A 27176-nucleotide genomic window follows, 5' to 3' on the forward strand; every position below is an offset into this window, starting at 1 on the left:
GTTAAAAACCTGGAAATGTTATCACTAACATCAATTGTTCTTCGTTTGAAGTTCCGAGGGCTAATCTCTAAACAAACAAACAAACAAACAAACAAAAACCCTTTCTATTTAAGGATCCCCCTCCCCACAGCCCCGTTTAAAAAAAAAAAAACTTTAGGAAAAACAGATTCTTTTAGAAATGCAAGTGAATACTTTAAAAGCTTAAGAGATTGCGGAAAGAATATTTTTGTAATTCCTTTGGGGCAGTGCAAACATATGTTAAGCTTCTTCAAGGAGTATTTACATGAGATCATATACTTGTGAGGCGTTTTTCAATTTTAGAAAAATATTACAAAGCAATAATTGAACATAGGCTTTGCAAAATGCTCCTCTGTCTTCCTGACAGTCTCATTGACAGTCTCTGTTATTTTTGGAGAAAACGAATCAGGCCTCATTAAATGTAATATTTGGCATCTCGCCTGCAATCTCATAAAGTAGATGTCCTTTTTAGATCATTGGTGTCATTTTCCTCAAGATGACCTCTACTCTTTGGCCATCCGGGCAGCCCATCCTGTTATCAAGGCATTTACTTTCAAAAGGGCGGGGGAGAGAGGTTCTGTGCCGACACCTGAATAGAGTCCAAAAGCCAATGCGGCTTCTCTGTTCTCATCAGCTTTACCCAGGCTAGTCATCTGGGGAAGAGTGGTGGGGGCAAGGGGTTCTCGAAAGCGGAGGCTTTCGAGCTGGACCACCATCGTGTCATCCAGGCCAGACGTCTGTTAGCGCAGAGCCTCCAACAGTTGGAGACATTCACCTAATGATTAAATAGTATTTTGAAATAGCATAGGAGCATGCAGTGATGTTCCAAGGGAGATTTTAAAAGGTCTGGGTGCCCACACAGCTCAGGGAATTAACATGGACCTGGCACCCTGAAAATACGCTGTGGATGGTCAGCATGTGTCTCTGCACTGCCCCGCATCGCCCCAAGTAGGCGAAGGATTTATGGGTAAATCACCCTAAGACAGACATTTCAGAGTAGGTTTTGCTCATGCCTACAAAATTATGGAGTAGAGGGATTCACTGTCATGTGATCGTGTTTATTTTGTAATGTGGAAACTGCAGATTGATCTTTCAGTCGCTTCTCCCTCTACAGTGCGTTAAAGGGTTCCCTAGATTGGTAGGTAGATAGATGGGTCATAGATTGATAGATAGATAAATGGCAGATCAAAGAATATGTTGCATCTATTGCACGAAAAGGGAAAGACTGAAATACCATCTTTTCACAGATTTAATCTTAGAAGGATTACCAAGGTTCCCCCCCCCTTTCTATCAAAAGGGACTTTAGTGCAATCTGACGGTGTAAAATTGTCTCAGATGCTGAGATCATTGTTTCAGTTTTAACATATTTTTCTGCACATTACCAAATCCATCCTGGAGGGACGGAAAAAGAAAAGAGACATCTATTTAAGAAAGTGTAATGTTCCTTGCCTCCGTATTTGTGGATCTAAAAAACTGAGGGTCCCCATAAGTAACAGGCCCTACATGGGAGGACTCCTTTCTGAAATTAGTGCTTTTAAAATCTGTGGTGGTAAAACGGGGCCTGAGCGCCCCAGATTGGCCGGGAGCACTGTGTGAAATCCGCGAAAGCAAGCAGGACCCTCTTGCTGGGGCTGCTGTCGAAATGCTAACAAAGTTGGCTTGACTCGCTTTCCTGTGTAAGGAACATCAAACCATACCACGGGAAACCCCAACCATACAGAGATCTCTGGGAAGCCTGTAAAACTTGCTATCTGGGTTTCCTTCTTTCTTTCTCTTTTCCCTCCTCTCTCTAACCAGAGCAGGAAAAAAGACAGATCTGAAAAAATAGGCCGGGAAATTAATAGAGGAAAAAAAAAAAATCAAATGATCTGGAGCCGATGATCTTCAAGCTCCTGGGTCCGCTGGCGGGTGGGGTGGGGGTCCCAAGGTGAGGGGTGGAGCCTTTTAGGGCCGAATCAGGCTCCCTCCCTCTGCGCCCACCGGGGAGCGCCGAAGAGCTGACAGTTTTGATGTCCCCTGGCGCTCCAGTCTGGCCAGGGCAGTCCTCTTGGAAAATAAACCAAATTCCAATACAAATCCGAGGCCCCCGCTGGGGCGTGCGCGCCTGATGGGCGCGGGGCACAGGGGCGCGCTGGGGACCGCGGCGGTTAGCGCCCCCGGGCGCCGGGGAGGCATCCTGGGCTTCTCCGAGGGGAGCCCGGTGGCCGGCATCCAGGAGCGCGCTAGCCTCCCGGGCGGGCGCAGCCTCGGGCCTGGGGAGAGCAGGGACTGCCCGGTGACCTCAGGCAGCCTCCAGGACCCGCCCCCGCGGTTCCTGCCTTCTGTCGTTCAGCACCTGCCTTGCCCAGCCCGGTCCCAGCCCCGGATCCCAGAGCGTGGGGCGCATACCTGGCCCCACGACTCCCCAGCAGTCAGGTCCTGGCGGTGATGGCCAGGGCAATGGGCCCCGAAGAGTGTATACAGAGACAGGGCGAGAACAGAGTGTTTGTGTGCAGGGGGGCGGGGCGGGGGGTGGCGGGAGAGGAAGCCCGGAGGTGGACAACCTCAGCATCCTCCGGGGCCTTCATGTCCTGCACTCCAGGCTTCAAGACCCTTGGCACCAGAGGCCGCAGCCGGTGCTGAACATTCCAGAGCCACCTCCCAGCTCCTCTCCCATCCAAGCTTGCCAGCCCTTCTCTCCAGCCCTGGGTTTGGCCACACCTAAACTGGGGCAGGAGGGACTTTGACCACGACCTTAGCTTGGGCACTGCCTTCTGGCCCAAGGGAATGACCTCCGACTCTCTGATGGCCCTGGGCAACTAGGCCTGGGAGAAAGAGGTGGTAACGATTACAGAGAGGGCACTGGAATGGGGCAAGGGTCAGGTGATAAGAGGCCAAAGCCCTGGAGCTCAGGACATGGGTCATTCTACTTAGGAATCATGGCGATCTCGGGGTCTGCCAGTCCCTTGTCAGTCACCCTGCAAGCAGATCACTTCTGGGGTGAGGTGGGGCCCCGGGACCGACCTAGCTTTGATCCCTGGATTGGGATCTTAAGCGAAGGCTGGCTTCTGAGAGCACTACTCCCCAGCCCTGCACGCCAGCCCCCTCCTGTTCTCTGCTCCTCTGGCCTAGTTTGGGGTGGCCTATCCACTCCGGGACCCTCAGAGCATTCCTTCTGGAGAATGCCCTCAAAGAAGGCCAGGAACCCACTTACGGGGGACAGGGGCAAATTCTGGCTACAAAAGGGAATCTGCACCCCCGACCGGACTTTTCAGCCCAGGATGGCCTTCGCAGCCATCCTGGGGAATTCTCACAGAAGAGCGGTTTTCACGCGTCTCTGCCCGGTTCTGTAAGGCTTCGTGGCCTCTCCTATTCCCTGACTGAAACCACCGACCACAAGGAAAAACCATGTTTTGGAATCTTAGCTTGGAAATGCTCAAGGTTGGTCATCAGAATATTTAGAATAAACTCAGAATCCAAATCCCCAGCGTGTAGCTCACACCCAGGCCTGGGCTGGGCGGGGACCGAGGGGTGTGGGGGGTGAGCACAGAACTATTTCCTCTCCTGCCCTCCTCTTCCCGAATGTCCACAAACACCCCTCCCTCATCCTCCCTTCTTGAATTAATGCCCCTTTCTAATCGCCACTAAAGATCCAAGAATCTGTGGAGAAGAGAGGAATGCGATTTTGCAATCCTAAGTCCTAATTATGGGGGGGGGGTGAAATTGTTATTTGACAAAAAGAAAGGAGAGGAAAATGAATTTTGTTGAACAGAGGAAGAGGTGCTCAGGAGATGATTATGCTCTGAGTAAGGGACTGTCATTCCACTCATAGCCTCTCTGTGGCAAATGTGTTTTGCGAGCGTCTTCAAACTGTGCAACTCCGATGCAAAATTCATATAAAGATCTGATTTCCGTGTGCTACGGACGTGTTCTTTCTTTCTCGGCCTTACTACAGCGGGCAAACTTCCGGAAAACACACATACACACCAAGTGCTTTCAGACTGAAACAATAAAAACTGCCGTGACCTCCTAAAACCTACCACGGGGACCCTATACGTTTTGCCAGAACATGTCTGTCTGGTCCAAAAGGTCACCGCTGTAAAATGGCACACTGATACCTTTACAAAGGTCCCAACATTGAGACAGTGACAATTTCCCCTGATTCCTCCGTTTGGGTGTGAGCGCTGAGGCTGTTTGGGAAAAGGAAACAGGCCGTCAGACCTTGTTTGCACCTGGCCCCTGTGAACGCTGGGCCTGTCGTTAGCCAGCGAGCAAGTGAAATTCAGACTGGCCACTGGGATTATTCCCGGGAGTCTTGCCTTCCGAGTCCTCCCCACCACTCTGCCTTGCTACCCTCATTTCTCACCGCCCACAGAGGGTGCAGAGAACAGGAGCCCGGGGTCCTGCTACGCCTTTGCGCAGGGCAGTTGGATCTGCTTTGTTTTCTGTTTTGTCCCTCTCTAAAGGGTAAAGATGTTCCCGCATTGTTACAGGACTGTACTCCTTTATGCCCCGACAATCATGAGACAGCCTGGGAGACTGAAATTCTCTCACCCTGTCCCCTACCCCCCGCTGGAGAAAAAGTGCTAGACAGAGCTGGGTTTGTTCAGGAGCCTGGGCGGAGCAAGGCTTTAAGAGAATTCCCCTTTCCTGGGGGCTGTTTGATGTCTAGGGTTTGAAGATTTATATCAAAAGTGAGAAAGGCAGGGTTATCAGAAGGTGGGGTAGGGCCCCTGCTTGCTTTTAAAACAAATGCAAAAACAAACAAACAAATCCTGACTCAGACGTCCGGACCCTGGACCATCACTCACACAGACGGCCGCTGTAGGCCCTGCTTTGGACCTGGGACATCTTTCCCATTTAGGGCGAGCCCGCAGTGAGGGCAAACTTCAGGTTCCCCTTATTTGCCTCGCAAGAGCAAGGAAGACACCGACCCCGAAGAACTCATTCAGCATCTTGAGGAATAATCAGAAGCGGTGGAAATTACAGCCCATCACCGTGGATAAATCTTCCCTTAAAACAAAAAGAAGACTAAGACATTTCTTCATAGGAAGGGGCAACATTATTTTTTAGAAATCAAATGAAAGTAAATCACAGCGGGGAGCCTCTCAAATCAGCCATCTAAAGGGGGAGGAATCTGGCCTCCCGATTCCTTTTATGCGTGTTTACATGAAAAGTAAGGCCAGGAGCCTGGCTGTGTGTTTCCCTGGCAAGGAAGTCGAATGGCTGGAGGTTGTCACTCATGTATTTTAGCCTCCCATCCACCTCGGTTAGGCTTTAACTACCGACAGGCAAAAAATAGAGACACCTGTGTGGCAAGCAGACTTTTAAAAATATCGATTGGCCTAGAATACCAGAGGAGAATGTTTTCTAAAGCCAAGAGTGTGTGAATACGGAAGTAAGTTGGCCTAAACAAAGCTAGGGCAACATCAGCAAAAGCCTCCCAACGTACTATAGTCTGGGAACCTTTGTGTCAGAAGCAACTTTAGTTGTTCAGACAGGGAGGCGCTAAGAACACAGCCCTACAGGTCTGCTGCAGACCATGTCTGTGAAGGTGGCTGTGGCTTGCGCTGTTCATCGTGTTTAGCAGGAAAGCGGTGGTTTGGCATAGGGGAGGTCCTGTCCGAGAACAGAAGTATCCAGAGTTGATATTACTAAATAAAAACTACTGGGCGAAAGGTAGGAGGGAGAAAAGATCAGGGCATTAGACTCTTGCGTTACATAATAAATAATTTCCCATTGGGAAAGGGGCCCAGATGGGTATGGCATGGAGGCGGAAAATCATGGCGTCCAGACATCGTGTCCTCACCAAGATCGGGACGTGGCATCTCTGTCTGTTTCGACGTCAGTCTGTGACCGTGTCAGATACATTGGGAAAGGTTCTTACGCTTTTGATTTATTATTTTTTTATTTTTTTTTTGTAAAAAAAAAAATATATAAAGTAGGGAAATACAAGGGAGGCGATTTTATGAATGGCCTGGGAGCGGCAAAGTGGAGGAAAAAAAGGCACCTGGAGGGTGTGGTTTAACTAACTTTCGTGTTTTGCCGGGCGGTGTTTTCACTCACAGCTATGGCTGATAAATGAACGCGTTCAATACGATACTATCCGGGGCCTACCAGACAGCCAGGCCCCGCTTGGGCTGGGCTAAAACTCCTACCCGTGGCATCCGCTTGGGGAGGGGGAGGCGAGCAATTTTTGTTTCTTCTTCTTAGTAACATTATCTGCCAGAGAAACAATGAAGTGTGGAAAAGTACTATTTAGAGTGTGCGTGTCTACAGAGGCTTCCAAAACGCTAGCTGTTACCTTCTGGGAACCTTCTCTTCCTACCAACGGACACGGAGATCTCCTCTAAACTTCAGGGGATTTTGAAAAGCTGATCTTGCAGGCTGAAAACAATGGCACCTATCTTAGTTTGTCGCGTCGTGGAGCCAGAAGCATCCATGCGCTTTTTCCTCTAGGTTGGCAGAGAAGACCTTCAGGCCAGGGGGACAGTCACCAGCACAGAGGTTAGACATGGGCTAGCTTTCTTCTCTAACACAATCATTTTTCTTTAAAAAGGAAACTAAACAGAAGTCAGGGGCAGGGTGTTGTCCAAGGCCGCAAATAATAATAATAATACATTGTTAATGTACGGTTTGCGCATAAATTTCATTTTGTGAATACACTGGCAGGTACGCTTTGCTGGGCCTTCCAAAACGTGGGGTATCCCACTGATGGCTCCAACTCACGAGTGGGCTCAGTTCTGTAAGTGGAATGAAAGGAATTTTAACACTATTTAGACAAGGACTCAGATGCAGTGGAAAGGGAAAGCTAGATTTCCTTATACGATTTCTCTCTTTTTTTCTAATTTGGAGACTTATTTCTGCTAAGGGCACTTCGGTAGAACTTGGGGTTTCTTTGTTAAACACACACACACACACACACACACACGCGTGCATTTGCATTTGCCACTCTTAGCACACTGCAAAGTTTTTAGTAAGGGTGATCTCTAAAACTGCCCTTCACTAAGGAGTTAACCTTCTCTTAAAACCAGCCACCCAAACCCCATTCTGCCAGCGCCTCTCTGCTTTGTAACCTTGGGGGCCAAACCCCGCTTATGATACTGAGCTGCCCTGTGGAGTCCTAACAAAATGCTTAAGGGTGGCACGACTGTTTTTCCTCCCAAGTCCTGTCCCTCAGGAGGTGACTGCAGGCCTCCTGCATGGCACTCTTATTTTGAGAATGTGTTTGCCTAAAAGCTCTCCTCTGAGGCCGAGCGTCTTGCATAAAGGGGATCTCCATTTCTGCCTCTTCAGGGGGAAACTGCGTATCTCCTCGTTGGGAATCAGAGAGAAAAAAAAAAGCCGAAAAAACAAACAAACAAAAATCTCCAAAGCAGAGAACAGCTAGCTAAGTTCAGCACACCGAAGAAGTGCATGTACCATGAAGACTTTTGTTAAGCCACATTAAGTGTGGATTCAGGAGTTCAATCCAAACTGGCACCTAAAGGGAAGGTCTAAATGCAGTGGGTATAGTGTCTTTGCGTTCTGTGAAAAAGAGGAAGGAAGACAAGGTGATCGACTGGTCAGAGCTCACCCCCGCCAAGCGCAACCTGTTTTCTGCCAAACAAGGCCTCCGTTCAGAGTTGCAGTATTATCTTAAAAAAACAAAACAAAACAAAACAAAAAAAAACCCCAAAAGCCCGAAAACAAAATAAAACAGAAGTCATCAAGTTTGGCTATATTTTGCGAACAGGGTTGGCTTTGTCTAACATTCTTTGAGCATTCTCTGGGAGGTTGATTAGGAGTGCAAACTGCACGGATTTGTAACATTAGTTGCATGAATTTGTGTCATTTTAAAATAGGTCAGCGCTGTTAGGGAAGGTGGCTGGACTGACTTCCTCAGTCATCTTTTTAAGTTAGCCTCCTGACACAGCCTCTTTGGGGGCAAATACCCATCAATTAAAGCACAGCCTTTATTCGACCAAGGCGTTACTTTTTGCTCGCTTGTATTTCTGGAGTTAAGGTGATTGGAAATCACTGCCAACTCGCCTAAGTGGAGAAGCCCTCTGCTAAATATTCACAGTGAAGTATGATTTAATAACACAGTTCAAATCCAGAGATGTACTTGGGGTTATGTAAGTAAGGAGGAGGGGGGTTCTTGTTCCTGTTTAAGACAAATGACCTTCCAAATTACAAAAAAACAAACAAACAAAAAAAACCCAAAACCCAAAAACCAACAAACAATTTGATTTGTCCAAAGTGTTGATGTTAAGTCGTGGCAGGCCTTGCTACCAAGAAAATCATAGTGTGTAAAGGGAAGAAGGAAAAATACTCAATTTTAGCGAAAAGGCAAGGATTGTTTATCTTTACCATTAAATGCATATGTGTCCAAGCCCCGTCTGCCAGGCCCTGTCTGCCCGGCCCATTTCTTTCTAGATTGGCTTGCTGTTGGACCAGAAGCTCAGGGCAATGCTGAGAAGGCCCTACTCTCTCTGGTTGGGATTTTCGTTTGTTTGTTTTCACCAGAGGGCAATGATGTCTCAACTCACTTGAAAACTGAAAACTTGTGGGGAAGGGCATTTTGAGAGGTCAGAATTTACATTTATATTAAATATTGCTAATTATTCAAAGGGACTGTCCCCCCCCCTCCCCCCAGCTTCACCGAACAGCCTATGTTTCACCCTGAATGATTGCCTCCCTACTCCTCCATTAATCCTTCCTCTGGAGATAAAGGATGCATTTTACACTTCTAATGCGGTTTTGGGCCCAGTTAAACTGCACACTAAGAAGCTGAGCACGGAATCAAAAAAAAAAAAATGCAGTTTATTATTGTAGATTATTCTTTCTCTCGATATAACCAGAATTGAAAATGAAAGAAAAGCACATAGGAACATCACGCGTGGTTAGTTAGTAACTCAAGATATAAAACAATTTTGCACAGCAAAATATGTAAAAGAAAAGTAACTGACAAGATTTTTTTATATTTATTGTGGTAAGATTTACTTTTCATTTTTTTTTTTTTTTAAAGACAGGATGTCAGTCCCTGAAAAGAACATTTACTGATTATTGCCTTTAAAACTGTGGATTTTTTTTTTTAAGTTACAGAAAATCCAGTTCTGCACCACAATACAACTGTAAAAAAATCTGCGTCTTAAAACTGTGCAGTAATGCCATTTTTATAACTGCATAAATTGTATTAGCGTTCTAAACAGTTTTGCAAATTCTTTTTGTATTATATGCTTGCAGGTTATATCTTAGTGCAATTCAGTCCCAAATACTTTAAATTTGAAAAAAAACACATACATTTTGAATGTAAAATACCCCTACAGATATAAACAGGGGTGTTTCCCCTTTAATACTTTGGTTTTCAATACAGTCAGTGGTATAGCAAAGACTACAGATATCCAACTTATATTTTAAGTTGCGAGCACATGCTTGAATAAGCTACTTTTTTTAAACAGTCCCCTTGCAAACTCTACCCCCCTTAACATCACAACAGTAAACAATTTAGTGCATCAATCTTTAAAAAAATCTACAGCTAAACAGACCTAACTCTTTCAAATTTATCTATAACATTCCTTTATCTGTAGCATACATTTTAACTGGGCTAACAGATTATAAAAACTAGAATTAAATTATATACTAGAAACCCATAGCATTCCACATTTGACAATGACCAAAAGCCAAAAAGAAAAAAAAAATAATAATAATAAAAATAAAACAAACCAAAAATCACGGGGCAGAATTCTTTTTTTTTTCTTTTTTAAAAATAAATTTTAGACTGCTTTCTGCAACAGCACAATTTTAGTCCCCCAAAGTGGGGTGTCATTCTTATTAAAAAGAAAGCATGAAGAGTTCTTTACTGTTAGATTTTTAACCCATTCTGGCATCTTTGACAAGGAATGCCTTCAGTGCATTTCCAATGGGAGGCTGAAGTTCTGAGTAACTCAAAGCAGTTTGGGGGATGCAAACTTTCATGGGAAGAAGGCTCTAGGGTGGCACTTTGTTCTGAACTCAAAAAAGTCATGAGGCAATAAAACAAAAGTATGAATACCATGCCATAAGTCTTCGAACGTCCATTTCCAAGCCAAAAGGAAAAAAAAAAAAGAAAAAAATAATTATACCATACATGTCCAGCATGCAGGCTTTTTTTTTATTAATATAATGTCTCTTTTCCATAAAGTCTTTGAAACAGTTATAGTTCATTGTTGCTAAGACAAAGTAGCAAGCGTAATAATGCATGAGATGAGAATGAGTTTTTTAATGGCAGACTAAACTCTCAGATTTGGCATGATAAGGCCAAAACTCACAAGTCACACCCAGAAGGTTGATGCGGGCTTGATTGTGGCAGGTTCATGAGGATTTTTTTTTTTCTCTCTCTCTAGTTTAGCATAACAATGCTAAAAAAAACCCCGATGGAACTCAGCGCGCTGCAAGTCTATAACATTTCACATTTTTTTTTCCTTTGCAAGCTCAATCTCACATATGAAGAACTCAGGAGGAGGAAAAAAAAAACTTAGCTTTTTTTTTTTTTCTTTTTCTTTTTTTCTTTTATCTCTGAGGAGATGGGTGGAAGGAGCCTGAGGGTGGAGGTCGGGAAAAAGGGCAACAACACAGCAAGCTCCAAAAAAGTAAAATTAAAAACAAAAAAAAAATCCAAACAAAATAAAACACACACACACACAGAAAATGAACACCAGCTCATGAACTGAAAAAGAAGAAGAAGAAGAAAAAAAAAACCCCACAAAAACAAAACCTGTGAATGATGCCGGCTTCAAAGGTGAGCATGACGAACTCTGCTGAGATCTTTGAACACGGTGGGGGTGGGGGGGGGTGGGGGTGCGGTTTGTAAATAAAAACAAGCTAGCAAGTTATGGAGAATTTCAGATTGGCAATCCATGAGCCAGACATCCACTCCCTCCCCATTAAAAAACAGCCACCACCACCGCCAACTGGGAGCAGGCTGTGTGTGTGTGTGTGTGCGCGTGTGTGTGTGCGTGTGCGTGTGTGTGTGTGTGCAGGGGCACGGGGCCTATCTCGGCAGGGGAGGGGGCGAGGTGGCGGCGAGCACGGCTCTGGAAGTAGCAAGCCCACACCCGAGTCGGACCCCCACGGAGCACTTATCAAGGTGGCTAGCTGGGATCGCGTGTCAGACTCACATGAAAAACTCGGGAGAGGACGGGTTGTCGCTGCTCGAGCCGTTTTCTCGGAAGCCGCTGCTCACCAACTTCTCGTATTTCTCCTTGTACGCGTCCCTCTCGCGCACCAGCCTGGAGATCTCCTGCTTGAGGTGGTCGACCTGCTGCAGCAGCTGATTCTTCTCGGACTCCAGGACGTGTCTCTGCTGCACCCTCTTGAAGCGGCAGGACTGGGCATAGCCGCGGTTTTTCAGGGTCCGCCTCTTCTGCTTCAGCCGGATCACCTCCTCCTTGCTGACCCCGCGCAGCTGCCGGTTCAGCTCGCGCACCGACATGGTCACCAGCTGCTCGTCGGAGAAGCGGTCGTCGAAGTGCAGGCCGCCCGCGGCGTGGTGCGGGTGCAGGGCGCCCCCCGCCCCCGCCGCGCCCCCGCCGCCGCCTCCGCCGCCGCCGCCGCCGCCTCCGCCGCCGCCTCCGCCGCCGCCCCCGGCGCTGGCCGGGCCACCGCCGCCCGCGCCGCCCGCGCCACCGGCCGAGGCGGACGCGCTGCCCGCGGCGCCGGGCGCGCCGGCCGTCGGGTGGTGGTGGTGGCCGTGGCCGGCGGCGTGGTGGTGGTGGTGGTGGTGGTAATGCGGGCCCGCGCCGCTCTGCGCGGCGGCCGCGGCGATCACGGCGGACACCACGGCGGCGGCGGGGCCCATCTCCTCGCCGCTGCCGCCCAGGGAGGCGCCGGCGCCGGCCCCGGCCGCCGAGGCCAGCTGCTGCGCCCCGCGCGCGTAGCCATCGAAGCCGCCCTGGAGCTGGTGGCTGTTGCTGATGAGCGCCTCGACCGCGTCCTCGGGGCTGAAGCCCAGCGCCTCGGGGTTCAGCTGCTGCGGGTAGCCGGTCATCCAGTAGTAGTCTTCCAGGTGCGCCTTCTGCTCGCTGCCCGAGCCCGGGCTGGGCGCCGAGAAGCTGGGGGAAGGGGGCACCGAGCTGCACGGCGTGCTCATGGGGGTGGAGGACAGCGAGCCCCCGGCGATGAGACGGCCGCACTGGCTGATGATGCGGTCGGTCTCCACCGGTTCCTTTTTCACTTCAAACTTCATCAGATCGAAGTCATTAACATATTCCATGGCCAGGGGACTGGTGGGCAGGTCGGAGTTGCTCATTGCCAGTTCTGATGCCATTCTCCTGCCGCCGCCGCCGCCGCCGCCGCCGCTCCGCCAGATGGGCTGCAGGAGAGGGGCCAGCGGGCTGTGCTGGGTGGCCAGCGGGTGAGCCAGCTTGCCGGGCTGGGGCGCTTCTAGCTCGCGCGGCGGTGGCTGGCCCGAAAGCTCCGAGCGCGCACACACCCCCCGCCCTGCCCGCGCCCCCCGCGCCCGCCCTCCCTCCCCCCTGCTCACGCCAATGTGCTCGCTCGCTCGCCCCGGCCCCTCCTCGCCTGCTCGCCTCCGTGCGTGCCGAGCCGGCGGCTTCAGGCTCGGGAAGGTCCTCCGCGGGCTGCGGTGGCGGCGGCGGCGGCGGCGAAGCCGGAGGAGCCCGGCCGGGTGCGCGGCGTCCCCCGCTCGCCGCTCCGCTGCGCGCTTTGCATAAGGAGGGCTCGCCTCGCCGGCCCGGGCTGCAGGCGGGGCGCGCGCGGCGGCCGCTCGGGGCTGGAGGCGCGGCGGGCGGCTGTCCGGCGGCGCGGGCCTTGGCACGGGGGAGTTAACACTTCATGCTTCTCGCCTTCTCTTCTGCCTGCTCTTTTTATTATTTTTTTTTTCCTTTCCTCTCTCTCCCTCGCGCGCTCTCTCCGTGCAAAGTGCAAGACAGAGGTGCAGCCCGGCTGGAGGAAAGGGAGGGGGGGAGTTTAGTTCTTTCTTGCCTTTTTTTTTTTTTAAAGCAAAATAGCGAAGTCCTGGGGAAAGGCGAGGCAGAGAGCAAAAGGGGGGAGGCCGAGCCGACGAGCAGCCCGAGCCACAGCTCGAAGATGAAAAAAGATTTTAAAGCCTCTGATCCAGCAAGAAGAGTTTAAAGCAATTGCTGAGTTTTATAGCACTTGTGACGTCAGGTCCAAATGGGAAATTGACTGGTACTCCAGGCCAATGGGAGGCGGCGAGAGCGGCCGCGATTAGCATAATAGATAGAAACAAGGAAACTTTTCGGAGCTGTCAATCAGGGCCCAATCAGCTGACTGTCAGCTGGGACAGGCTGGCTTAACCCTTTGCGCGCCGCAGCCTCCCAGGGAGGGAGCGAAGCCTGGCGCAAAGTTTGGCGCAAGAGGGGAAGGAGTAGTCCCGAGGGGCTTCGGGAACCCGGGAGGACCCTCTGCTTTACTTCGGAGCGCGAGAGAGGCCTGCCTTCCGGAGCGCCGGCTTGCCCCCCCCTCGCTCTGCCGGGGGATTGGCCTGTCTCCCCTCCCCGGGAGCCCCCATCCTCGGGACTGCGAATTCGCTCGGCATCTTTTTTCCTCTTTGCTCCACCTTTGGCACCCAGGTGTCTGCTCCAGGAACCTTCCTTCCCGGAGCCGTGGCTGTGCCCGGAGCTCAAACTTGGCCCTTCGAACCAAAGAGCGCAAACTCTTTGTCCCTCTTCCCGGGGCCCGCGCGCTCGGGGGCGCAAGGGTGCTGGGGGCTCAGGGTCCCGACTGCGCGCAGGACGCCACTTCTCCGCGTGCAGCCCGAGTGGTTCCGAGTCCGCGCGGGGAGAAAGCCCGTTTTGTCGCCCTCTTTGAAGGAAGGGAGATAAGTTGTTCGGGGGCCATTACGCGCGGGGACTGGCTGCCCGCTGGCGTCGCGTGCCCTGGGGGGGGGGGGGGGGAGCGAACGCCTACGCGAGTTAACTCCGCAGAAGCTCAGAGCCTGGTCAGCCGGGCTCTGCCCTTGGGCTTCCAACTCTGGCCCGAGTTCGGCCTTAGAGATTCATATTTGTCTCTCTGTCTCTGTCTCTCTCTCTGTCTCACCCCACCTCCCCCATAGACACACGCACACTCACGCACACGCTCACCCACCCCCATATGAAATCTGACTCCTGTTTATCAGGGTCCCGCGCGCCCTTTGCACTTTCACGTTTCACTGAATTATTTCAGACTTGGCGCTGGAGAGGAGCAAGGGGTGTTTGTACGCGGGGGTAAACAACACCCCAGCCTTCCCCAACTCCCCTCGAAGGGTTAAATTTTAAACCGCGGCTTCTCGACCAGCCCGGAAACCCACAGTGGGGGTGGGGGGGGGGTGGGGGGGCGCTGCCTCTCCCCCCTCCCTGTTGCAGATGCTAATAACTATTCAGTTTTCTAGATGGATTCATTTAAAGCTTATGCAAAAAAAAAAAAAAAGAAAGAAAGAAAGAAAGAAAGAAAGAAAGAAAGAAAGAAAAAGTAAAGAAAAAGAAGAGAAAAGAAAGAACCAACAACTGTTTCTAAGATTTTAAAGCGATAGGCAAGTCGGAGAAACCGAGATTTATTTGGGGGAAAGCAAGCGTGCGCCAAGCCGACCCAGCTTTTGGAAGACCAGCCCGCCTACTTGGATGTTGAGACTGTTGATTCCTCCAATTAATGAAATGCATTCGGTGTTAATCATATTTATTTTACTTTATGGGAGGGGGGAGACGCTAGGAGGGCGCACTTAAAAAAAAAAAAAATTCTGAAAAGCCTGCAAAAGAATCCAAGAGTGAAAACTATTGTTGGATTTTTACCTCAACAGCGCCACCTTTCGGCAAAGGTCAGTTGAAATTGATCCCTGTCCAGTTTTGTTGATGAAGTGCAAAGAAGCTGGTTTTCCAAGGTGGGAGGGGGACTGAGGCACAGAGAGTCAGTTTGACTGTAGAGCGAGAACCCGACCTTGTAGGAAAGGGGCTAAGGAGAGTGTTGGCAGGTGCGGGAGTCATTTTTCCCCCCAGTGTCCCCCTCGAATGTCAACAAAGAGGCCAGAAGACACAGAAGCCTTCCGAGTGTGGCTTTGCAGAGACTTTTGCAAATGACTCCCATGTAACAGGGCCCCAAACCCTTTAAAAGTGCCCAGGATGGATTTTCAACGGGCTTTATGGCAATATCAATAGAATTAAAGTTACTTGTAATTCGGTGATAAATGAGATGTCTCTAGTAAGTATGATTAAGTGCAGTGCTATAAACTTGTTTATCTGAAAAGTAATTCTCAGAAAACCTGACTTCTGACACTTAGTCATATATTAAGCTAGCTTCTTGAACGTTGCACTTCAGAACTGCTCTCACCCACCCCACGGCATCCTTGACTATTTATAATGAGACCTTAGGTGGCACTCATTGGCTTCTTACACCAGATTAGACTTGTGTTAATTTCTTTGAAGCTGGCAGCCTTCAGCTCCAGCACACCCAGAATCCCTAATGAGAGACTCCCCAAAGGGTTTGTAGGCACATCGTAACCCTAAGAGGCCAGTGCCATTGGTGTTTTCCAGAAAAGCGCTTTTTTCCTTTTCATTATTGCTGCAGAGAAGCTGTTTATAAGGATAGTTTGGGTTTTATGGGAGCACTTTGTAGGGTTGGAATGAAGTATGTCTATTACCAGTTGGGAAGAAAGAGTGAAACTGTGTCAATATTTATGCAACCTAACAGAATTCCTTTGCTTTCCTCCTCTCACACAGTATTTTACCTAGTAATGAAGTGAAGAGATTATAGCTTATGCATTCAGAGGAAAATCCACTGCTTAAATTACATAAACATATTCTATCTTTTAGCATGGTCCATAGTGATAGTTTTCTATGCCTTTTTTTCTCACTAGCCACACAAATCTGGTTTATATATTTCATGGAAAATGAATATAAGTGTATTTATTGACGCATTTTTTTGTTTGTGATAATTTTTTTTTTATCCTTTTGCATCACATTTTCCTTAAAAGCTGGAAGATAGGATCCCTGCCTCTCATGAAAGTGTTTTTGGCCAGGAACACTGAAACTGCTACGTTTATAAATAAACAACCTTTATAAACAAAGTTTGCTAATGACGAAGACCATGGGATACAGATTCATGGCCGGGCACCTAATTGTTGCAATTATATATCATTTCTAGAAATTAAATGTCCATGTTTGGGCAGCTAAATGTATTATTATCTGCACATTTTTTATGGTTTATTTTCGTACCCTCCTGTCAAGCTATGGTATTTTTCTTTCTCTTACTGCAGTCTTTTACAGTCTCCCGTTTTCTCTTGAAAAAAAAAAAGAGGATTAGAATTATTTTTCAGATGGGAAGCAGTAGTGCTTTTAGAACTGAATTCTCATTTTTGTCCTTTTTGCTTTATTAGTTAGTGATTCACAGGGGTGTCTAAACATTTACAGTTCTCTGTTAGCGGCGTTTCTTTTGTAACAATTGAGCTCTCTCATTTTAATTAGTACTATTCAGATTTTTGATTCTCTATAATTACAGCAAGGCCACATTTCTTTAGACTTCTTTGGGAACATTGTTTCACTTCTTCCAAGCTAGTCTAATCCAAATACAATATGAACTGTGTTTTCTTACTGCTTAATACCCCCTTGCTATATATACTCTAGTAATCTCTGTAGAACAATATAGAGTAATTTAGAAACCATGCGTTTGTCATTATTGACCAATTCAAACCAGTAGTATTAAAGTTTCTGAAAGCAGTGAATATTTATAGAAGAATGTGGAGGGGGAGGGTATGGGTCGAATCCTGTAGAGGATGATTGCAACACTGGAACATCAAAGACTCAGTTGTAGTTTTATGTCAGTACATACATAGGAACTTCATGAAAAAAGAAAGGAAAAAAAAACCAACTTGTTCATGTCCAAATTACAATGATTAAACGCTAAAAGTAACATATTTCTCTTCACTGTGAGTTACAGCAACTCAGGTATATCATGTCAAAATCAGACATCTGTAATCTAAAAAGAACAAGATGTATCAAGGGCAGCGTCTGAACTCTTTGTTTATCCAGAAACTGATTTTACGGTGCAGAACTAACGAGTGTCCACTCATTTCACCAGGAAAGCAACTAACTTGATTTGAGGAAAGAGTTGCTCAGAGTAACTGAATGGTGTAAGACGTATAGTGTTCTTAGGTCTCGTGTTAGATAAATCCTTTTAACAGTCTTTAGTTAGCTGGGTAAGTAAATCACAAATCACTGTGAGCAGATCCATGGAAGAAAATTAATAGAATCAGACGAGATAATCTGATAAGGGTAAAATTGCTGAGGAAACAGTCTTGCCTCATATTGGAGAATGTGAAACACCAGTCTGATTACTAGGAGTCGTTATGAATAGGTGAATTATGTGCTAAATAATCATCAGAGTAATTCAGCATTTATTAATTCTTTTCTCTTTAAGCAATTCACAGTTGTAAGTTAAAGCCGCTCTCTCTTTGAAGACACATCTTTTATAATTTTTATTAGAGGTAATTTATTATTTGCATTACCTGTATTTACTTCATAATTGAACATTTTGCATTCAAATTTATGTAATGCATTATGCTTGAGAATATATTTCTGCCTGATTAGCATAAATAGTCACTTACCTCGTGAATTACTAACAAAGTTTATCTTAAAATATAGGTTTTTTTATTAAGTGGAACACAAACATATGTACAATAAATTCTGATTTTCCGGTGCAGTTAGAGAACAACTCATTTGGTTTCGGGGAAGCCAGGCTGCAAAGGAGGAGAGCAATCATGAGGAGGAAGCAAAATATAGACAAGGGAGATGCGCGGGTCTCTTTCTAGGGGGTGTCATTCAGCAGGGGGTGGGGGGTGCGTCTGCGGGGGAGGACAGGGGGAGGCACCGGAGAGGCTAGGCTCTTCATACACTGGACTGCTTGCTAGAGGGTTTAGACAAGCGAGGCCGTGGGTCCTGAAAGAGCCTGTAACGAGGTGTCGTCCCCACCTTGGGAAGAACCACGGAAGGGAAGTGACGTGGCATTGGCCGTTGGCGGGTTTTGTTTATTTTGTCTGTTCGGTCTCCCCAGAACACAACACACATCCTTTATGAAAACGTTTGTTCTTTTTGCACAAGAGATGTGAAAAACCCAGCCATGTCTTCAAGTGAGAATTCCTGGGACGAGCTCCCCAAATAAACTCCCTCTCTTCACCCGGAAAAAAAGATGCCCAGGATGGCCTGGCAGACAGGAGGCTTTGGACAGACTTTCGCGCACCCACGAACCCCTGAACGAAAAGGCTTCTTTAGGTTTTTAGGCAGCAGATAGAGAGATACAGCATGACGAGTTCTCTCTCTCCACCCCTGCCATTCCAAATCAACAGATTTCCATGACTTCCTTTTGTTTGTTTTTTTTTTTTTTTTTTTTTTTTTTCAGGGCATAGCCATCTCCTTAGATTTCTCACCTCCCACCCCCGCCTCCCAGTTAGGACCTTCTTAGATTTACCCCTCCCTTGGGATCTTACTCACAGCTTAGACTGATGAGGGAATACGTCTCAAAAGCATTCAACCCTTCAAAGATGTTTCTTGTGCTGAAATCAGAACTGATAAAAAAAAAAAGGAATGAAAAAAAAAGGGGGGGGGACCTGATATTGGGACAGTGTTTATTCAGGCTGTGCCTTTTATACGCTGTAACTCAGAGGACAGGCTGTTGGGGGTGGTAGCTCTGTGAAGTTTGGGTCCCTCTTCCTCCTACCCCTGGGGATGGAGGGATTCGAAGGTCCCTTTCCAGACACGTTTAGCACTCACTGCACCTAGGAAACCAAAAGTTCTGGAAAACAGAGACCAAACTTAACTACTTGTGTGATTGCCAGGGACGTGGTGATGTAGATGATTTCTGAATTCGTGTGTTTCTGAATTTGTTTGGCTGCCCGAGCAAAGGGATGGGTTATGCTGAGCTTTCTCTCCTGCTGTTCTGTTCGCAGGAAATGCCAAATATGCCCCGTGACACCTCACGGCATCGTCCCTCCATCATGATAGTGTTCCTGATCAGACAAAGAGGTGGGGGCAGCCAAATACAAATCAGATCCCAATTTATAGATCTTACGTTCGTATTTCTTTCTGGTCGGTTCGCAACAGTGACCCATGCTTTTGGCCAAACAGCAACATTTAAACAAGGCAGAAATAGGAGGCTATCAAACAAAAGAAACCACTAATTCCTTATCCAGCCCAAGCCCCTGATCCTGGCCTCAGGTGCTACTGCCTCGAACGATGGGCGTCCATGAGCGTATTTCCATGGCATGGAATCAGCTCCAACATAGTTCCTCAGCTCGTGCTGTTAGCAACACGTGCACCTCGACAATCTCAAAAAGCAGCTGGGGTGCTCTTCTCTGCTTTAGGCAGAATTCACCTAATAGCATCTCAGACCTGGGGAGGTTTACGCATCTGACCTCAACACCCTCCGTCCGACCAATGCATGATCAGAATTGGCCTCACAACACTCGGGCCGTGAGTCAGCAGGCAGGACTGATTTACACACAGCAGACACCATGCCTCAGGCCCATGAGACTATTAGGGGCCCGGGAAAACACCTTCCTGTCTTTTAAAGTCAGACGGAAAGAAATGAATGTAATCGAGTATGCATTATATCTGTCATTATGCCAACACGGTCATAAAATAATACTTAATTTTGTGTATGGAAGAAAGGGGTCTACGGAACGCAAAGTGCCTAGCGCCCACGGAAGTCCAAGTGTGGCCCAACAGCATGCACTTGATCACCTCTAGTGACGGGGCACTCACTACCTCTCACTTTCACCCTCCACCCTGTCCATCTATTTTTTCCACAGGTCTGGAGGTTGTTAGGACAGCTTTCCATTTGTTTGGCTCGTATGAAGTTAGCCTCTTTGTCTACACCTGAGTCCTTATTTCATCCCCTCAAAGGTCCTGTATAATGAGTCCTCACATCCCCCAGGGGCTCTGAGGAATGGAAGACCAGCAATAGGACATCCTCTCCCTCCCTTTTGGTTTTCACTGTAAACACAGTCAGTGCCTTTGGCATTTCCACCTATGCCTCAATGTCAAGTGCCCCTGCCTCCTGGTTGCTGACTGCCAGACGGGGCCACCTGGTTGCTCCCCTGTCTGCGGGCTCAGGTCCTAGAACTAAACCCAGATCCCCAGGTGTGAGCCTCTCATCACAGAGCAACCACCGCCCTCCACCTCCGTGAGCCGCGGTCTGTCTGCTCCCCATGCAGACCGTAATTTCACCAGCCTCTCTGGCAGACACAGAACACCGGTGTTTTCCTCCCACACTACCCCGTCTTCCATTTGTGTGCTTATGTTTTTGAACCCGAGCACAGGAACAGAGAACAATCCCAGTAGACTGTGTCTCCCTTAGACTCAGCCCGTTCCCTGCTTGTCTAAATCTCTTTGGATCCAGAATGTGCCATCGACTAGTTTGAATTTGCTTCCCAGCCTCGGGCCAGCTCCAAATGAAACTGATGTGCTTTTTACATGACTTAACCTCTCTGCAGCTGGTCCCACCTCTGCAAAGTGGGATATTGTCAGGGTTACAGGGAGAAGTGTCTCCCGCCACGTGAGGCCACAGATGGTCCACCAATGGTCGGTGCTCTTGTACATTTCTTATTATCCCCGCCCCCCCCCCCCCACCGACTTGTGGGCAGCAACAGCGGAAGGCACAAAGCCCTGTGGTACCCCAGGAGAGACTGTCCTCCCCAACCTCAATCACTATGCAAACCGACCTAACGGATGAGTCAGGTCCCCTCGCGGATGTTGTAAGTCGAATGGGTCTACGACACCACGCATCACCCGGACACGGCAAATCGAAACCAAAAGGAGATGTCACCTCACACCTGTTAGGATGGCCTTTATCAAAAAGACAAACGGTAAAGAGTGTTGGTGACGATGTGGAGAAGAGGCACCCTTGTGCACTGCTGGTGGCATTAGAAATTCGTAGAGTCGCTGTGAAAAACAGCAGGGAGGTTTTTCGAAAAATTAAAACTAAAACTACCATACGGAATTTACCCCGAAGTCCCAAGGAAATGACTTCAGCATCTCAAAGAGATACCTGTGTTCTCATATTCACTGCAGAATTATTCCATTAGCCGGGATATGGAAACAACCTAAGTGTCCACTGACAGGTGAATGGACAAAAAAAAAAGTTATATATATATATATATATATATATATATATATATATATATATATAACTTTTTTTTATATATATATATAAATATATATATATATATATAAAATACCACCGTAATGGAATATTTTTCAGCCTTAAAGGAGAAGGAAATCCTGCCATTTGCAACGACATGGATGAAACTGGAGGACATTATGCCTAGTGAAATAAGCCAGACGCAGAAAGACAAATACTGTGTGATCTCACTTCTACGTAGAATCTAAAAAAAGTCTCACTCACAGAAGCAGAGAATCGAACGGTGGTTACCAGGGGCTGGGGGTGGGGGAAATGGGGAGATGTTGACCAAAAGGTACAAAGTTCCAGATACGCAGGATAGATACGATCTGGAGATCAACTGAATGATACAGTGACTATAGTTAGTAACACTGTATTGTCTATTGTTTGCTAAGAGAGTAGATTTTAAGTTCTTAACAGGAACACACACACAGACACACACACAGAAAATAGTAACGATGATTACAGTCATAGTAACCATTTCAAAAATATATACATACACCAAAATATCACACTGTGCACCTTAAATATATACAATGTCTATTTGTCGGTTATATCTCAATAAAGCTGATAAAACCCTTATTTGGTAATCGGGGAAATTGCAAACAAAATTACTCCATCCGGGTGTCCTACACGATTCCTTCTAATCAATTCTAAAATAACTTGGGGCGCCTGGGTGGCGCAGTCGGTTAAGCGTCCAACTTCAGCCAGGTCACGATCTCGAGGTCCGTGAGTTCGAGCCCCGCGTCGGGCTCTGGGCTGATGGCTCAGAGCCTGGAGCCTGTTTCTGATTCTGTATCTCCCTCTCTCTCTGCCCCTCCCCCGTTCATGCTCTGTCTCTCTCTGTCCCCCCAAAAATAAATAAACGTTGAAAAAAAAAAATAAATAAATAAAATAACTTTATTTGTCATGGTATAGACAAAGTTCTCTGTCAAAGAGGACAGATTATTTAGGTAATTGTCTAATGTTTCAGCTGCCCTGGTCTTCATAAGCCGTTGCCCTGTCAAAATATAGAGTACTTGCCCAAAGTTGGGACCTCAGAGACTAATAAAAAATAGATGTAAACCTAGAGAAACTAAGCAGAAGAATCCCGTGTACGTGTAAAAGCTTTTTTGAGATCTGTTCTTTCCTCCCTGGCTTTTCTCTTTAGATCGCCGACTTTCCTGCCATTTCCTGATGCCAGTTTTGAAGCCAGGAGGCCCCAAGGCGTTTTCTTGAACAGAAGAGTTCAGAATTTCCAGTGTCCACCTTTGAGCTGCAATCAGTTCCCCCTGGCCTCTCTTAAAAGGACCTGAGTGTGCAGGCTTTTGCAGAATCTGCCTTTCCTGACTCCCATCTCATCCTCAAACCTGGGAAGGAGAGCAGGAGGGGCCCCTGAGTTATTTATGACCTGCTGTCTGCGGTACATGTCCCGTCTGAGAGCTTGGTATTGGCTGTTTGAGTAGACCCGGCCCAGGAGCATCAGGACTCTGGAGGTATGGCCGGAACTCTTCAGGTCAGTGTCCCTGACTGTGGACTTCAGGCTCTGCAAAGAGTGGCTGGTCAGGACGAGTCGAGTGACGCGGGTACTGGCAGACTGGGGTGGGGGCACGTGGGCTGGCCTGGAGACAGCCTGCTGATTCACCCTCTGACCTCAGCCAAGCGTTTCGCTGTCTTCCTCCAACTCATTTCTCGGGCTGCAAACGGACTGGGCCGCGTGAAGAGGTTAACAAAAATTCTGGATCGCACGGAGCGAAATGTTCTCAGCCCTCTGAGGTTGACTATAGGGTCAGTAAACCGTCCGCAAAGACGAAAGCTGACCTGCTGGATCGTTGCGGAGCCCTGATGGGTCATAATGACAAGGTCAGATTGTCTTCGGGGTCGACGTGGCCGAGCCAGGCTGGCAGGGTCGGCATGGCGGGGCCACGCGCCCCTGCCTCTCCAGGCCAGGGGATGCTGTGGTTTGTAGTTAACAACGTTGAAAGCCTTTGGAGGCAGGGCAGGGAGGGAGTAAAGCAGGGATTTCTGAGCGTGGCTAGGGAAGGAGACACATTCAGGGGACGCTGTGCTTTGGCACCAGGCCAACACAGGTGTGAATCCTGCTCCGTCCCAGGGGTGACGCCTGAACAAGTCAGCTGACCTCCCGGCTTTCGTTCGCCCCTTGGATCAAAGGTGGGGACAGTCTTGTGATCACGGCGAGCGTGCGCACCAAGTGGTCGCCGGGTATCCACCTGCCCCCCGGTACGTGCCCACAGAACTCCCTCTTCCCGAAATGGCAAGGTATCTGCTGACATTCTCCGCACACCATTTCCACGTAAGGGCCTTGTGGGTGCCAGGGGGTCAGGAACCATTTCGCTGCTTCTGGCTTATGCTCCTGCCTTAAAGCTGCGGTCACCCCTGCCCTGCGTGTGGCTCCTCTCCCTCTCCCCCTCTGTCGAGCCTTTGCACAGCGTCGCTCGCCTGGATCTCCACCCATCCCCATCTTCCTTGCCCTCTGTCCGGTCTCCTGGCTAATTCTGACTCTCCGTGACCTCCTGGGTTTCTCTTAAAAAGCCTCCCCTGCATCCTCATGCCCACCAGGGCAGGCTGGGCGCCTGGTCTGCGCTTACTGCCTTGGAGTTCTGTGGTACCACGTGAGTTCCCTGCGGACCCTCTGAGCCCCTTGAAGCCAGGACAGCGCCTCTCACCCCTCCTTTGCCTACGACAGTGCTTGGTGCACAGCAGGTGCTCAATTAATGTTTATTAACTGAAAGCCACTGATAAACACTCGGATCCCTCCCCACTTTTTTCTTTCTTTCTTTTTTTTTTTTTAAGTTCGAATGCACACACTGTCCTGCCAAGTGTCCCAGAAAACCTGACTTTGATGGGGGCAGGGTGGCTGGCTGTTCTGTTGCAACATGACCGCTCTTACGCTCACTGCTCACGTAGCCCAATCGGCCCATCCCTCAATTACCAGGATGCTTATCTCGTTCACTAATTAGCCTACGTCTTCCCGAGATGGCGCCGGGTAGAGAACGTGGCTGACGTTCACGGGCCCTGGAACCAAAGTGGAAATCGGTAACTCTTGCTGGGATGGAATTCTGGATGCGCGGAGGGCGGTGATTAAATACCCGGGCGTGAGCACGGTGGACTCTCTGTACCCCAGCACAGACTGCCGTCACCGAAGACAGCCCTGTTCCAGCTTTGAGTCACAGCTGCCTCCTCAGGGCTCCAGGCGCATGGACAGTATTTTGTAATCTCCCAATAAGAAGGCCAGCCCTCCTCCATTTCCACATGCCCAGGTCCTGCTCAGTCCTCAAGGCACACCTCCGTGTCCGAGGTTGCATATGAAGCTCTGAGCGTAGTGACTGGCATCTAATAAGCGTTTAATAAAGCTTAGTTGTTAATGCAGGGTTACTGCCTCCAAAAGTGTCATTCCTGGGTCCCTGTAGCTGTAGCTTGAGCTCTCTTCTAGAACCTTGTGTGGCTTTGGAGTGGTCAGGCATGGGGTTCTGCTCCTTACTTGTGTGATCTCCCAGGGGCATTTTGTGTGCCCTCTGAGTTTGCAGGTGTCGGTGAAAACACCTCCACCTAAATGGGCTTAAATGAAAAGGAAGCTTGCCGACTCACGTGACCAACAGGTGTAGGAACAGAACTGGCTGCAGGCCCGGCTGGGGGCAGGAGCCCTGTGATGTCACGGGAACCGGCTTCCATCCCTCCGTTGTCCCTGCATCCTACTGCGTGGACTCCAGACCAGGGCTCTCCACGGAAGCTTGATGGTTGTAGCAGGGTCCGGTTCTCCGGATGGAGTCGGTCTGGGTCATTGGACGGTCCACCCACCCCTGAACCAGTGCCTGGAGCAAAGGGATGAACTATGCTTATTGACTCAGACTCAGACTCAGAAACGGGGTGGGCAGGGCCCTGGGGAATTCTCCGAGCCTCTCTGAGCGTGATGGAGAAGCTGTGCCTCATGGCGACGGCATGGAGCCTGCCTTCAAATCATGGCATTACAAATGGCCAACACACACTTGCTACTCACCCAGTTTTAACTCGCTGCATCACCCCAACAGCCGCCCCGTGCGACAGAGGGGCGAGCTAAGGGAGATTTTCTAAGGTGAGCGTGCAAGGATTCATATCAAGGCATGGCTGCAAAGCCCACACTCCCGGCCATTCCCTTTTATTATCTATTGTAAGAGAGAGACACACAAGTCAGACAAATAGACAAAAGAAATATATACTATACTCTACGATACTATCATGTAGCATAGTGGTAACATGGCATTATATAATACAGAATAGAATTGCATGTCATCATATCATTGTATCATATCATTTCATATCACATCATGACAGATGTTGATAAGGGGTCTGTCTTCGTGTCCATCCTGAGGACATGCATCACCCGCGTGGAGCCTTGGAGGTGTTGGATGAGCGTTGGCCAGGTGACCGAATGCACCATTTTACATGTATAGTGTGAATCCTTTGATCGGAGAACACTGCTTTTGTCATGACAACATTATTACGTTCCTGTGTTTCTTTTCGTCACAGAACAAAGGACTCAAAGGAAGAAGTCTGAGGAGAGATCGGGTGAGCAAAAATTTCTAGACCTAGAGCTCTCTGGCTTCCAGGGGTGGTGGGTGTTTAAAGACACCAGGCTGAACCTGTGTCCCTAAGACTTACAGGCCACTTCAGTAGGAAAAGATCTAAGGAATTCCTGGGTCTTTTGGGTAGAGAACATGGCTGGGAATCACCGGCCCTGGAACAGAGGTGGAAAAGGAGATAAGCGTCAAACGTAAACGTTACAGAGCTTTGCCATTTAATCCTTCCCCCTTTTTAAAACGATGCATGTGACACTTCTGAAATTTTCAGAACTATCTTCAAATTGGTGTTGCCTACACACGAATAAGCATCGGTCTGTTTGCAGGGTCTTGTGTTTGAGTGTGAAAGTGCACAAGGTGGCCTGCACAGTGAAGATTTTGTGTTTTATGTGGCAAGGAAGCAGATCCCCTCCCCTGGCCTTCTCGCAGCACGGACATGAAGGCAAATCAATACCCTTGGGTTTCCTCACTTCACTCCTGCCTTCCACCTTCTAGCCTAGGATCATGTGAAGCATTTAATCAAAACATAAAAGCAATTATAAAAATGCCCCTGAAATTACGTTCACATCTGCAATCGGACTTGCTAATATCTCACCTCCCTGCACCATCCCGGTGTCGCTTGATTTCAGTTCGTTAAGGTGACTAAGAGTCTAGTCATTGATATAACGCCCACCAACTGCATTGTAATTTACTGTCAGAAAGATCTGTTTCCAGAAACTCCCAGCGATAAATGCAGCTGCAGTGCCGGTCCTGCTTGGCCATTGCACAAGTCCGTGCGCTTTCTTTGTACTGGAATCGCTTCCCAACCTTGAGCACCGACATGAGATTGCTGTCCATTTTCTGTGTCACGGGGAGGAAAGGGCTGGTTGAAAGTTGTACGATGGAGCAGCTGGATTTCTAAAAGCTAGCACTCCCGTTGCCCACATTCTTACCCTCCCCAACCCAACAACATTGGCATCATTTGGGAGTGATGGAATGGTGATGATAATGACACAACTACCAGAACCACTTCACAGGAAATACAGAGGATGAAATGAAGCATGAACACCAGACTTCTTGTTTGTTTTGGTCCTAATTTGGTTCCTTGGGACTCCTCTTTCTAGGAGTATGGGGCCTGTGAGGTTAATGCACTTGACAATTATGGGCTCATCACCATCACCAGCTTTTCTTCTAGGAGGCCACCCCTGAATGGGTTTCAGCCTCCCTTGTTGCTGGTGGTGATTCAGGCCAGGGGGACTCATCAGACTGGATGGAAAGAGTAGCTTGGGCAAGGAGGTGGGGGAAATGAACAAAAGGCTTGGCATTTGCTTTCTTTAGACAATCTCCGAATAGACTGGAAGAAGGAAAGTCTTCTTTCATTGGTCCCCAGCCCCACTCTTGGGTATCATCCTACGAAGGGTAGACTTTTCAGAAACTGTCTGTCTTGGAATAGTAGAGATCCTCAAGTTACCCCCAAGTATCTAGACATGTGCCTTA

At 48.4% G+C, this 27176-nt stretch overlaps 1 protein-coding gene and 2 long non-coding RNA genes across 9 annotated transcripts in view; 1 reads left to right on the forward strand and 2 right to left on the reverse strand.

Moving 5' to 3' along the window:
* Positions 1-12447, reverse strand: part of MAF (MAF bZIP transcription factor) — a 347997-nt gene extending 335550 nt beyond the window's left edge. For 5 of the 6 annotated variants that reach the window (XM_045045967.1, XM_045045966.1, XR_006590328.1 and 2 more), the window contains exon 1: positions 11139-12445. In XM_045045967.1, coding sequence (XP_044901902.1) covers positions 11139-12286 — 1148 coding nt within the window. In that variant the 5' untranslated portion in view covers positions 12287-12445. Of the gene's footprint in view, positions 1-6627; positions 6741-11138 lie in introns of those variants that run through there. The other variant, XM_023245367.2, reaches the window with a different exon arrangement.
* An 841-nt stretch (positions 12448-13288) lies between these two features.
* LOC109494643 lies at positions 13289-24516 on the forward strand. The gene is made up of 2 exons (XR_002149643.3): positions 13289-14794; positions 22295-24516. It is a non-coding gene; the product is annotated as an uncharacterized LOC109494643 (long non-coding RNA).
* LOC102900985 overlaps positions 21991-27176 on the reverse strand; it is an 807705-nt gene continuing 802519 nt past the window's right edge. Inside the window, exons 20-22 of one of the 2 annotated variants that reach the window (XR_006590330.1) lie at positions 26296-26540; positions 25142-25858; positions 21991-24956 (exon numbers count right to left, since the gene is read on the reverse strand). This is a non-coding gene — a long non-coding RNA (uncharacterized LOC102900985). Of the gene's footprint in view, positions 24957-25141; positions 25859-26295; positions 26541-27176 lie in introns of those variants that run through there. The other variant, XR_006590331.1, reaches the window with a different exon arrangement.

Source organism: Felis catus, chromosome E2 (genome assembly GCF_018350175.1).
Source record: "Felis catus isolate Fca126 chromosome E2, F.catus_Fca126_mat1.0, whole genome shotgun sequence".
Taxonomy (NCBI): Eukaryota; Metazoa; Chordata; class Mammalia; order Carnivora; family Felidae; genus Felis; species Felis catus.